Raw genomic sequence first — 14,464 nt, forward strand, 5'->3', positions numbered from 1 at the left:
TTTCCCCTACACTGCTCTCTAATAGTTCATTATGAAAATGAAGCACAACATTAATTAACATTAACAAAAATCAGACAACTATAAAACTAAATGTGAATAAATGAATCAGTTATTCTGGAGAACAACAAATGGGCACTCTCTGGCTACCTAGGTGTGTCTACACCTTTCTAATGGAAACAAATTGATAAGTAACCCCCAGTACAGTGGCTGACAAATGAACTGTGTCTCAGGTTGTGGAAACCGCCATTGGCATGTCACATCCATTATTTAAAATAAATCAGGATTGGGTAGAGAATTTTAAGAAACGGCAAGAGTTCTCAATTTGTCAGAGACCTCCATGTTTCAGAGCCCTTCCAGAGAACGGGACAAAGAGCATCATTAGAAGGGAGCCGAAAAGCAAAGTGCAAACCATCCCACACAACCAGCTTGGACAGAGCTACACTGTTGGCCACATTCAGAAACACCATGTTTACCAGAAAGAGCAAAGCGAACAACAAATTACTGTGAAGAAATGTGATTGCAGCCACCCATAAGCTGCCCCACTACATCACTTCTGAACACAAATAATGGAGGAAATCAAGCATTTTCCAAAAGGAATTATTGTGCAAGTACATGGCAGGGACTAGATAAAAAATGAGCTTATTGCCTGCAGAACCATGGCTTCAGCTGGCCGATGTCCTGCAAGAGCAGAATCTAGCGGCTGTCACACAGCTAAAGGACACAAAACCAAAACAGTACAGAAAACAGATTCATAAAACAGATTCTCTAACTATCAAAGTGAGATGGCATCACAGCTGTAGCTCCTGGACATTTGCTACGATTTGCATAGACATCAGTTTAATCTTTAACAGAAGTAGCTTCTAAGCAGCAAAAAAGCAATACCAACAAAGAAAAGTGTGCCACATCCTGCTTTCTCTTGTACAGATGTATTGCCAGAAGCATAAAATTTTCATTTTAGAAAACAAAACATGACATTCACCTAAAAAAACCCAAAACCAAACTCAAAAACAAAAACTCAGACCTGTGGCCAATGCACAGAAGAAAATTTTTTTGAGGGTATGAAGAGGACTCCTGTATTGAACACCTCGGGAAACATTTCTATTGCTACATGGATAGAATTTCACTGCAGTTCTACCCTTGTAACTATTCCTTTATTTCAAGCTTGGAACTTTTCGTGAATCTGAAAACACGTATGTTTAAAATTCAAGGGACTACAACACTCCACACTGTGCACAATGCTACAGTCTAAATAACAGTTCTTGGAGTCATCAAATACAAATTTTTTTTTAAAAGGCATTTGGAAATTTGTTCTAACACTGTAAAAGCACTCAAGCCTGGTAACAGTGCCCTCTGCTGTCCTCATCAAAAAAGTATTTTCTGAAATCAACAATCATTAGTACTGTTATCAGAAAAATACTAAGAACAAAAATTAATTTACAGTGCTTAATTTTTAGTTCAATATCTTACTCTGTCTCTGCTGACAAAAAGACAGCTGTGGAGCTGTAGGCAGGGTTGTGTTGAAGTTAAGTCAAAGAGTGATCACCCATATATTTTGCAAAACCCTAGCAGAATTATTAAGTTGAGCTGTATGACCAACAAGTATAGCAACCATGTCTCATTTTAAAAAAGCCAAGAACTGAAAAAAAGCAGTACAGTTAAAAACAACCTCTGAAATTGTTTATTGCACAATGAAAGGATGTCAGAATAGGCAATCTTAAGTTGACCTAAATAAAAGCTGTAACTCTTGAAGTTCACAGTATCTTCTACAAACACATTTAAATATTTAATCTGGCAATGCACTTAAAGTATATTTGAGAAGAATTCTACAGAAATAGGTCTCCAAAATGTACGAGGACGAATTCACTCCCCCTTACAGTATACAAGTGGAAGGAACATGAACCTGCAGCAAAAGCTGTGCCACTGAGTTATTAACGCAGCACTGAACCAAAGGAAAATATCCTGACAATCTGCAGAACTTCCACTTCAGGCCTGACACGATGTCAATGTAATAGCAGGCAGACTTCACACAGAGCAAGCTTATGACACCACGCAATGCACCATGCAGATGGAAAGAAATCACACAGCGAACAAAAAGACAGCTTACTCCTAAAAATTCATTTCAGTTTCTCCCCTTAAAGCAGAAATATTGGATATAAGAGAGAAAACATAATAGCAGGGATCATTTTTAAAATAGACATTACTGTTCTGTCAACTCTACCTTTTCTGCAGAAGAGACTCTTGAATGTCCCACACAGGTAGGTGCAGCTTCTACCGTGCATATCAAGATGTAGATTGTAGTCATGCAGTCCATATTCTGGGTCTACATCATCCAAAACAGGCTTCTTAGGTGGGAGGGCATATTGACTTTAAAAAAATAATAGTAATAGAGTTAAGCAAGAGGGAATGACTTACTAGAAAGAAATAAAGTAAACAGTCCTACACTGAGACTACCATTTTAGGAGAGGTTATAAGAGGAGAAAAAATTATTAGAAGATACAACTTCTCTTCTTTATTAATGCTTTTGAAAATCAGATATCTCTTGTTCATCATACTTTTTTAAAGCTGTCTAATGCAGAGTCTAATACTTCTAATCATCTGTCCAGCCTAGGCAAAGGTGGAAAATATGGCAGTCAACTTTAAAAGGTGCTTCTGTTAAACTCCAAAATATGGACTTGTTTATGGAAAAAAAAAAAAAAAAAGCATCAGCTTAACTACAAATCTGAAAGCCAACTAGCAGTCATTGGATAATTTTGTCTGTGCCTAACCTAAAAGAGAAACTACTGCACACCAATTACTAGAAGAATCCAAATCTCAGAGCCAACTGAGACACCCCTATGTAGGATTCTATTTGGTAATAATAAGCGATAATAATAAGCCATACTAAGTTATAGCGGGCACATAAGACTACCAGTAGATACAACAATATCTGAGCAGAAAGCTGAAAGGGTGGGCTGAGGGGAAAATAAATCCCCAAAATCATCCTCAAAAGCTAAAAAAGGCCATATTTTCAAAGAGTTTACAGTGCACAAATAGGTATTGTATTATATTATACACTGCAATATACTCATATACACAAATACTTCAGAGGAAATCCAGTTAGTTTTCCAATAAGACTGGAAGATAAATGCAGGCACCTTAGCAGTTTACCAGAATTTCTCCCCTCTTACACAGCTAAAGATTATTTTCCTAATTCCTAAAATGTCTCCCTCTTCTCTAGGTCTTTCAGTTAGGAAGAAAAAATTTAAAAATCTGTTTGTGAAAAGGGAGAGAGTATTTCTAACTTTTTCAATACAGCAAGTACTAGTACACTCCTGTGACTAAATTATCTCTTTAATAGTGTAACAATGGCAACATTTTAGTACAAAAACAATTCTACGGCTTTGTGTATATAGTTACCATAACCGTTGCTTATATTAAACAAGAATAATTACTGCCTAAATATAAACCTCTTAACAGCAGCCAATTTAACTGTAAAACTCAGAGTTTTATTCAAAAGGTTATCTTTATTACCCACAAAGGAGAAACCAAAACTTACACAGTAGCAGAACCCAAAGTGCTTCTCTCAAAAAGTTGATGATAATGAAGACTCGCCATAACAAAAGCAATTTCATTTTTCTCCTGAAAAGTTAATTAAAGTAGATGTCTTTTCATCTGAAAATACTTTTTTTCCACAAGGTCTTCCTGAGCATTAAAATTCATAGATAAATGCTGCTGCTTATTACTCTGCCTGTAATAATGTTAATAATGGCTTGCTTGAACACTTGGACTCCTGTAACTGCTACTGTCTTTTTGCAAGAGTACAGAATATATGTCAAAGATCAAGCATTTCTATATTGCGAGGAAAGGGTGGGAAAGTAGCTATGCCAGGGCAAAAGTTATCAGCAGCAATCCACGAATTTTTTTTCTCTAGCTTCTACTTACCACTTTAAACCCGATACTTGAGTCAAACTGGCCTTACTTCCAGCTACTAAATACCTAAGCATCAAGCTTATTTGCACATGTAAGGAACTATTTGCAAAGAGGGCTAACATCAGTGAGGAATACAGAGCTATTCAATAGAAGTACTGAAATTCAAAGTAAAACCCCAGATGTCTTCACCAGATTATGCACACCTGGGAAAATGATAAAACATACCTTCTATAGCCCTATATAGCTCAAAGAGAGCTCAATGAGAGAACCAAACAGAGCCAAAGGTATCTATTTACTTGAAGAACAGAATGCTAGGATTTCAGCTTTTTTTTTTTTAAGAAAAATGCATTTTAAGTCCTACATTTGCAAACATGCAAGTCAGTAGCAAAATTATTCGCTGTCAGCAGTCTATTACTGCTCTGAAAAGTGGATAACTGTTGTTTTCATCTCTCTGGATTATCAAACAGAAAATAACATCCCCTACTTCAACTTGTTTTTTTTTTAGCTACTCCTGGACTTTTGTAGTGCAAAATTACAGCTATAACAGATATAGTAACAAAGATTTATCAATACATAGGGTGTCTCAGTCTTTCTCTATCCAGATACCAGAAGGCCCACATAACCTGTTCTTGGTTGCCAGAACTACTAGCATCAACAGTATCTGTCATGCAGCTAAGCTATGTGTAAAAATCAAAGATGTGTAGCATTTATGATTATTACAGCCATGTACATTTAACCGCCTAATGTTACTCTGGCCATGTAGAGAATAAGAACAGTTGTTCAGAAATGTATGCAGGAAAAATATACTGGAGTGAGGCACTCGCCTCTTAAGAACTTTGTGGAACTTAGTTATGATGACCCATTTCCAAGTGCTGAAGGAGCTGTCTTTCCAAGCACGGGAAGGAGTAAAATGCTCACAAGACCATAGGGACAACACCACAGGGACACCAATCTACTGAACTTCGAAGATACAAAAGAAACGGCTGTTCACTTATTGGAGCTTTTCATAGATTGAGACAACCTGCAATAGGCTCATGCGGGTCAGGCAGTCTCAAGTTTTTCAGGAAATGGACACCTTTAAGTAAGAATGAAACAAATAGGTTTTAAATTCCTCTGGTGATTGTGCACATTTGAGGTAGCAAGAGCTTCCAGATGGAAATGAGGCACAGCTTAGAGCAACTGATCACAGGCTTCCTGAGGGAAGTTCCTTGCCAGTGCCAAATAATTTAAGTCCACGTCATTAACATCGCTGGGGAAGGAAGAAAGGGCTGCCACCTCTGAATTCAGTATAAGAGCAAAACATGTGATACAGGCTTCCATAGCACCTAATCATGTGCAACTTCAGGTAGACACCTGGGTCCCAGTGTGTTCAACTCAAAGACACAGATTCCTTTGGAGTAGATGCCCACTTCAGATGTTCTGTACTGCTCTCTAAAGACATTCATCTCTACACACAGCCTACAAAAACTAACTCCTTAACTTAGACACTTAATACCAAGAATTGAGTATCCCCAAAATGTCACGGTTTACAGCGTTCTCACTGCTGGAGCAGGATATGACTACCTGCTGATACAGATTAAAGGAAAGAATGAGAAAAGTTGCCTTGTGGGAATTCATCACTGTGAGTGACGGAAACAAGGTAAGGCATGAGTCAGGGGAAGAAGCACATCTCAAACCGTTCTATTTAAAATGTCTTTCGGATATCTAACTGGCATGTGAAGACTGTAAAACAAATACAATTGAATACAGGAATAAGATCAGTACAGTATCTAATATACTGTGATACATAACTGTTCTTTTACTTAGAGGTTGGGGTTTTTTTGTAGTACAGATACTGCTGCGACAGCTCTTTAGAATACAATAAATCATCAACTAGGTATCCCTACCTGTATTTTCTGCTTGTTAGCTTAGACAGCCTCTTTCAAAATCCAAAGAAAAAAAGGAAGGTAAAAAAAAACCCAATCAAAAACCCAAAAAACTCTTAAAATCCCAAATTACACAGCAAAGGAACCTGTTTCTTCAGGTCATAATAATCAATTGAAACAAAATGTTATCTCACCTTCCAAAGTCCTACTAAGAGTCCTGGATTCAGACTGAAGAGCTGGACAAGCTTATCAGCACCAACTCGTATGCTGCTTTCAGTCAGGTTAGCAAGATGGTATTCAGCAATTAAGGAACGTCTTCGAGGTCTTGGAAAAGAACATACAGAATGTAGCAGTAAGACTATGCCTCCTTAAGTTCTGCCCAATTTCATTTTTAACACTAAAATCTGACCAACTACACATGATGAAAACGGTTTTGGAACCATTCAGCATGAACAGCTAGAAACTTCTGAACAACTACAGCATACTAACAAGATCTCAACACCTAACAAGAAAAGGAACAAAAGCAGCCACAGGATGGCATATTAATTAAAAAAAGAAGAAAAACTTAGATGCTTGCCCAATATTTCAAAATAGACACAGAATTAATTTATAAATTGTTTTTAATACTACATCGGTACTAGATGGAATTACTGAACTTTTGACATGTGAAGCAAGCTACTAAAAAGGTAAATTCTTTCTCCACAGAAGCAAAACTCCAAGGAAAGGATCAAACTGTATATATAATAAAATAAAAGCTTCTCTTAGAGGAATCTTTCCTTTTTTAGAAAATTATTTCTAGATTTTGCCTGTAATTAAAGTGCTTTAGCTCCATAACACCCTTTAACTTCAGTTCATACTTCACAGGCATTTTTATTGGCTAATGATGCATAAAAAAAGAGCAGAAAGTGGAGTCTGCATTACCCACTCAGCACGGAGAAATAACCGTTTCTAAAACCCTTTGCAGGCTTAGGCTCTTATTATATACAAACCCATTCCTAGATTTCCCAATAGTACCACAGTAGTATCACCTACCACTACACACTGCTAGGAAGACAGCAACTGACAGGAACATCATCACATTACCCAGAACTGCGGGGATGGGACCTCAACCCTTGCCATGTTTAAGTCAATCAGGCTGGTATAAATACAGGACTTTCCCAAAGTCCCTGCACTATCTCCTTATCATCTTAACATTCTAAGAAACATTCTGATATCTGTGAAATCACATTATCGACCAGTTACACTAAAAACCCCTCCAAAATCCAATGTTAAAACTCACCCACTCTTACTGGGAGTTCTGCCTTGGTCAGGAAGCAATGGTGTAACTCCAAATAGTTTTAGGGTTGACAGGATGTCCAAGCATGGCAAATTTGTACTATACCAAAGTATAGTAACAGATGTGTCTTTAAATGATAGCTTTGCCTTCTCCATTACATGTTCCTTTCCATTTTTGTCCTTTAGAACAATTATCCAACTCAGGCCAGAAGCTCTGTTATTTAGGAAAAGAGAGGGGTGTTTTAAAAAAAAAGATTCTCAAAGTGACAAAAATTAAACTATGCTTCCAACAGTATATTTGGAAATATACAGAAATTCCAACATTTCTACTGCTACTTATGTGTCTCAGGTTAGGTCATTTATAGGCTATCATCATATCTTCCCATTATGATACACATATATAGCTCTATTTCTATACCTCCCCAGCATTACCAAAGCCATTAATATTCTGTGCATTATTCTCAAGTAATCATCTTCTGTGACAAGGCATTGCTTACTTCATAGCTTCTTTGTTTTTATATGGAAGACCTGTACAAGGATCTACAGGTTTAACAAGTCGCATTACTCTAGTTTTGACAGCAGCTATTTGTTTGAAGATGTATTCTTTCTTCCAGTGCCCAGGTTTTCTATCATGTAGAGCAGCACAGCCCAAGGGAGCAGTTTCTGTTTGTTCAGAATTCATTTTCCAAATTGTCCTTTTTGGTTGGAAACAACTGGAATAGATTTTCAGCCAGAGTCCACTGAAAATAAAAACAGAATAAAGAAGAAAACCACATAAATTTCAAGAATAATACTTTAATTATTCTTATACGCATGTCTCAACTACCCCAAGCATAATGTTAGCAGAAAAATAGATAGTCCTAGATTATCAGCAAAATCAGTTTGATCTAAATCTAATTTTATAGAAGACCAGAAACTGTAGCCTCCTAGGTACTTGTCAAGAAAATGCAAAGGCACAGCTGTACGCTTTTCCCCATTTTGGCCTTCCAACAGCTCGTAAAAGGCAAGTTTCCCTGGTGCAGACATGAAGACTCGGGAACTGAAAGATGCTAGATGTCAGCATTTCTCCTAGGTTATCTCAAAGAATATGGAATCTCTGAATAAATTTCTTGTTCTGCATGAAATGAAACCCACTTACAACTTTCTGCTCTATCACAGAAAAAAAAAAAAGTTATTAAGTTATTCAGCTAATTCTTACAAGATTCCAGTGAGACTGATAAACATTTCAACTACATATACAGAAAACATTTGACGAGTGCTCTAGAAAGTACAATCATCAGATACTGGAAACTTCCCATTGTTTTATGCCTTTCAATAGCACATTAGAGAATGTGGTTTTTAAAAAGCCTTCTTCCCTGTTATGGGGGAACTTCCTTCATACTCACTGAAGCAGGTTTTTTAAAAACAACAAAACAGTAGATATGTGAGAGAAAGCTATCATAAGAAAACAAAGGAAAGGTACGTCTTGTCTGTCTTCCTGAACATGTAGATCCAGGATGAAGATGAGAGACAACACAGCCATACTCGGCGACTTAAGCAAAAACTGATTAAGATTAAGCAGTTACTTTTGAAAATTCCACCCCAAAACAATGACGCATCCTCTTTACACAAAATCAGCTAGTGGAAAAAGTGTTTTAATATCTCTTGCTCTACAAAGACAATCTGGAGCTCTCACTCAGATCCAGCTGAAAGTGGAGTGGAGGAGGACAATTAGAATCACCTATGTTTGATAGTGGTAACACTGTCATCTCAATCCTTTCTGCACTCTCTTTTGAAAAGCTCAGAGAAGAGATGTCTTTCTGAAGAGTTCAAAGAAACATGCAACAGGAATGAAGGGTTCATCTCTTTCCCGTCAGGAAATACATGAGGTCACACTTCCACTTCCCTCAAACCACACTATCTCTAGGACGGTTTAGGAAATATTGAGCACAAGAAGCTGCAAGAATTCAAACAACTATCTGTGAAAAAAGCTTTCCAATAAGTTTTCTGATTTTAAAGTGCTAGCCACACAGTCTACATAACTGCACTAAAGAAAATTAATAGCAACAGAACCAAATGCTCAAGAGAAATTCTGTACCACTTATCAGAAAGATTACCTTTACCAGCCCTCACTTATCCCCAGGCAAGCTTACCCAAACATGCTTTGTAATGCATTTTTCCCCTCCTTAAAGCATTAAAGCATTCAAGGGCTGAATCCATCCCACACTGCCTCCTACCCGTGAAAACCGTTCTCGTTTCATCAGCTGCTGAGAGTAACTCCCCACATGCCAAGAGCCACGCTCTTTGTTATCAATGCAAATATACTCAGGAATTTTGCAAAAACCTTCCAGCCTGCTGCTCTGCAGATCTATGTACAATCTCCCACTGCCATTTTTTGAGTCAAAGTTGTTTAATACACATGGACTCATAAGCCTCTATGACTGGTAAAGGGGAGTTCAGAGTCAACATGAGTTTCCAACTTTCTGTTCAACAAAATCAGGGCCAGGGGGAGGTCAACATGAAGACCAATCTCATAAGTAAAATAAAGATTTAAGATATTTCAATTTTGAGACCATAAAAGAAGACAACCGAGATATGAGATAATATAAAATGTTTCTGATGGAGGGAGGAAATTCTTATTTAACTCCAAAGCAACTAAGAATTGTGGGATGATGAAAACAGGGGGGAGATGTCCTTGATGCACCATCATCAGGGGAGACTGAGCTGTGCATTATCCAACTGGTCTTATTCAGCCTAAAAAGCCCAATAAGATATCCCCCTATAAGCCTCCTCTGTTAACTACAAACCATTTCCCAAGACAGACATCCTTTCTTTTATAGGAAGAGATATTCAGAATCCGGCTGCATGATGCTGAGAAGACAAGGATTAGTGGTAGGCATTTCCTGCATTTTGAAGGTACACTCTCAGGCAATGTCAGCTGAATTAAGACAGATGTGTCACCAATACCTACCACCCTTCCACTCACTCTCAATTACATATTGCTTCTTTCTTTCCCAAAACAGCATTGCGCAAGCAGATGAGACATCAGTTCAGGAAGCTCAAAAATTCAGTCAGGGCAGGGAGGCAGATGAGAAACAAAAAGGGAACTTGGAATCACAGCTGTTTAGGAAGGTATCACTGCTCCTTCATCCTCAACTTCTCAAGAATTCAGGGCAGACAAATCAAAAATGCATCCAACAGGGACGTACAAATTTGCCTCTTTCACAGCAGAATACGTGCCACTTTCGCCTCAAATTGTTGAGTATAATAGCTATCTCAAGGCCTCTTATCGGATGTTGTTACAAGCCAACACAACCTATTACTGCTAGCTCAAATGCTAGAATGAGACACACACAAATGTCAGTCATCACTTGACCATAATGGCAAAAAGATCTGAGCAAGGCAAAAAGATCTTCCCTGGTGCTCTGGCTTCTCAATTCCTCTTAGACAAGCATTTTCTGCTGGTGATCAAAACCCTCAGGCTTTGAGACAGACCATCTGTGCCATCTTCCCACGCTGCATGACAGAAGGCTGGAGTAATACCACATGCTGCGGCAAGAGGGGTGCAGAAAGGTGGGTCAGAAACATTTCCATGCCTTCAACAGTTACACTGAAGACATCAGTGCCAAGGAACTATCAAATAATATTTGAAGAGCCCAAAGACAAAGCCTTACATTAGGCAGCACAGACAGATCACAATGAAAGACTGATAGTTCTGTTGCATCAAGGACAGCATCCTGTACATGCAGGACAGCAGAAATATCCTCAAAAAGATACTCTGCCTAAAAACCAAGATCAGATTTGCCACAGAGATATGCAGGGACTTCAATTAAAACTTCTGTTAATTCACCACAAGATTCAGGGCCTCAAGAAGGTCCATGGAAATCCATCAGGAAGAAGTGATGTGATCCCACTGAACCAGTCAGTTTCCTAGATAAGGGAAAGTACCTCTTCCTCAAATCCCATTTGTGCATATACAGTAATCTCCGAGATTAGAAAATGGAAACAGATATTGTGAGATGGGGACAGATGAATCAGCTTCCCTTGAACAGCAACACTGATTTTATCCTACCTTACTATCCTGAAGTGTAAAATGCGTATCAAGACATATAACTTGCGTCAACTACGCAATTTTTATCTACATGCACCTGCCGACAGCCTCAAAAAAAAAATAAATCTGGATTTTGGCCTTCCCTTTACATTCATCAGTTCTAAAGGTGTCGATGCCAATGTTTGGCAACTAAGTGAGAAATAGATGAATACCAGATGCAGAAACTTCCTATATAGGAAGACATTTTTCTAATTTAATCAACACTAATGCAGCAGAAACCTATTAAAAAAGGATAACCAGATATCCCAGTTTTTGCATATCAACCAGGCTCTCTCCTCTTGAACTTCTCACAAAATTATCATGATACTGATAGGAGTAATTTGTGAATTCTGTATAAGCAATCACTTACAAAAAAACGTGTCGGTACTTATCTTCACCCCTTTCATTTTCATTTAGAAGTCACCAAAATTTGACAGAAAGAGCAACAGATAAAATCCAGTAGTGAATCACTTGACTAAACCAAACCTGCTGCAAAAACCTGATAGAAGAGCTAAGTAAGTAGGACTTCAAAATTATGAAAGCTATGACAATCCCACAAAGCTGCTGGCTACACACCACTAAGGATTGCCTGAACCAAAAAGCCTGCGCAGGTGCATGTGAATACAAACAAATACATGCAAATTTTACGACAAAATAAATGTTAATAGCAACATTTCAAAACACTGCATTTAGTTTTCGCCTCATAACTCCCATTAAACTTAACAGGGCTTGCACAGCTAGAATGCCATACAACGCATTGTACTGTGAGTTATGCAGTACATTTTCAGCAGAGTAATTGCCCGTAGGTACACGCATCAGTGCTCTGACATCAGGGAAACTAAATTAGAAGACTCATAACTCAGGTAAACTCAACTGCTGCACGATTAAGACTAGCACTTATGCTTCCCTTTTCCTTACTTGTCATTGGCCAGATGATAGAAGTGCTTATTCACACAACCAACAGACAACAGGGACACAGCATCCAAGTAGGAAAATATCTTCAACAGCATTTCTGATGGCATGCTGGAAAACAAAGAAAGAGAAATACCATTAGACTTGCCTGCAAGCAATGAAATGGCAGTGGCAAAGAATTTTAATTTCAAAACAGAGCAAAACAAGAGAGATGGAAACTAGCATTCTTGTAAATACACAAATCAAAACTCACTTCAAGAGTTAATTTGCAGACTTTGGGTTTTGATTTGTCTCTCTGGTATGTATTTACGTTTGCATAAAACAATTCACCACAAGCCATTCAAGTGGCACAGCACAATTACATGAAAAGTTATGGGTTTGCATTTTAATTAAACTTTATTACCTTTAACCCAGTCTGACATGAAACTGCCTCATTCAGCTTCAGTTTCTCACTGCTTGTGCCATGATTTTAACACCATATCCACCACCATTTGCCAGAACTGTGTATACTCACACTCCTCCTGACCATGGAGCCAGGTCTCAGGATGCAGCAGTACAGAAATGTGTGGTGACATTTGTCAGAGACATTATGCTCTTCCTCATCAAAATCTTCAGACTATGTGTGTGCAAGGGTCTCACAGAGTTTTTATTTGTATCAACAGAAAGACGCAAACTTCAAAGTAAGAGCTGAGTGGCATCTTGAGAACATTAATGTTTTGGGGCATCTGTAAGGCTGCCTGAAATGCAGGTGCCAGCCTGAGTACAAACAGCAACATAACCTGGAGATAAGCCACCATGACTTTTGTATTAACAGACAGAAACCTCATACCCTTTGAGTAGTAACTGCACACAGTTTAAAAAATGCATTTTATACTCTTAACTTTTTGAAGCATGAGAGTATGGTAACACCAAAATGACTGAAAATACAAGCTGCTATGAAAGTCAACACCTCAGCTGTGTCTCTTGCCCATTTACTACTGTGTCATTTACAACACTTACTGATTTATAATACATTATTTCAGAGGCACATAGCTTTCAAGCATAGAATGATAATAACACCAATAGTCCAAGGTTTGTATTAAAACTCGGAATTGTAGTTGCACTAATACAGAGGCAAATGTGCCAAAACTTGCACATTTATTATGTGAAACAATGTAAACACGGCATTTATTCTAGAGAGGATTTAGAAATGACCCCTTAAAAAGCTGCAAGTTAGCTAAAATAATATGCTTGATCCAGAATTCTCAACAGTAGTTTTTACAACCATATTATTTTCTCTTTGAAGGAACTTAAAGGATTTTAATTTTCTTTTTTCTCTTGTCTCTCACACCAAACTAACAGCGTAAGGGACTGAACTGGCCATCCAATGGAAAACAGAGAAATGACTACACAGGAAGCTAAAACAAAGAACATAAATTAATCTTGAATGTAATGTATTCCTAGGGTTTTTTTTGTAGAAATGTAACTAATATTCCAAAAGAAAACAACTCAAGATTACATTGAAAGTGCCTTTTCACTGTCAAACAGGAATGGAAACATTTACCTTGCAGCAAATATGCAACAACTACTTTATTCCTACCCCCTCACCCCACTCCACCATCCTAAACCTCTCTATGCAAAGCAAAAAGTATCAAGAGAAACATCCAAAGTTTAATTCAAAACTGGCTTTTACTGAAGTAATACAATAATAATTTTTATTCTCAAGGAACAACACAGCCCATGATTTGCAAAGGTATTGCTGAAGGCTTTATATGACTTGGAAAATCTACATACTTCACATGAACTTAGAAAAGGAGGCAAGGGAAAACCATGCTTGAAAACATTAGGTCAACGTACGATCACAAAGTAGAAAAGCAAATCTTTTATTTTCAACTCAGAACATCTGGCATGGAAATCTCCAAGGTATGAACATAACTGTAAGCAGTCAAAATACGGCTTGCAGTGTGCACTCTTACTCCTAAACTGAAGCCATACCTCTCAATGGACAAACTAGGTTTTGGTTTCATAGAAGGTGTCAAATAGAGACTTCTAATTCCAGCATTTACAGTTTCAGAACATGTCCCACGGCTGGCAGCAAAGGTCCTCGGCCTGTTTGTAAAAAGGAAAAGCTGTTAGGAGTCACATCATGACAAAATGAAGAAATACGCATACTGTGCACACCTAGACACCGTGTCTTGATTGAGAAAGGATTCAGGGAATACATCCCATGGTAACGCATTATTATCAGCTCCCAAATCTGAACAGTTATCACCAAATTCAAATACCTGACATCAAGAAGATACCAGATTTCAACTCATAGGTGTCTCTCCTATGATTAAACCCTCACCGTAGTCAGAAGGGGATAGTGCCACACCACCAAAAGTCTGAATCTGGTGGAGGTCTATTAATGATTGACAACTGCACCACTGTGGCCCCCACAATCAAGCTCCACATA

The 14,464-nt window shown here is 38.0% G+C and overlaps 1 protein-coding gene across 1 annotated transcript; it reads right to left on the reverse strand.

Annotated features, from left to right (window-relative positions):
- Nucleotides 1-2,201: 2,201 nt before the first annotated feature.
- On the reverse strand, nucleotides 2,202-14,078 carry FBXO15 (F-box protein 15; the record flags this gene model as incomplete). Its single annotated transcript, XM_010195083.1, has 7 exons — nucleotides 14,005-14,078; nucleotides 12,037-12,141; nucleotides 7,547-7,789; nucleotides 7,054-7,263; nucleotides 5,969-6,098; nucleotides 3,536-3,618; nucleotides 2,202-2,364 (listed from the first exon to the last, which is right to left on the reverse strand). Coding segments are annotated over exons 1-7 (966 nt in total), but the record flags the coding sequence as incomplete, so codon positions are not given.
- Nucleotides 14,079-14,464: the final 386 nt, after the last annotated feature.

The sequence above is a fragment of the Mesitornis unicolor genome, unplaced genomic scaffold (assembly GCF_000695765.1).
Source record: "Mesitornis unicolor isolate BGI_N332 unplaced genomic scaffold, ASM69576v1 Scaffold54661, whole genome shotgun sequence".
NCBI classification, from domain to species: domain Eukaryota; kingdom Metazoa; phylum Chordata; class Aves; order Mesitornithiformes; family Mesitornithidae; genus Mesitornis; species Mesitornis unicolor.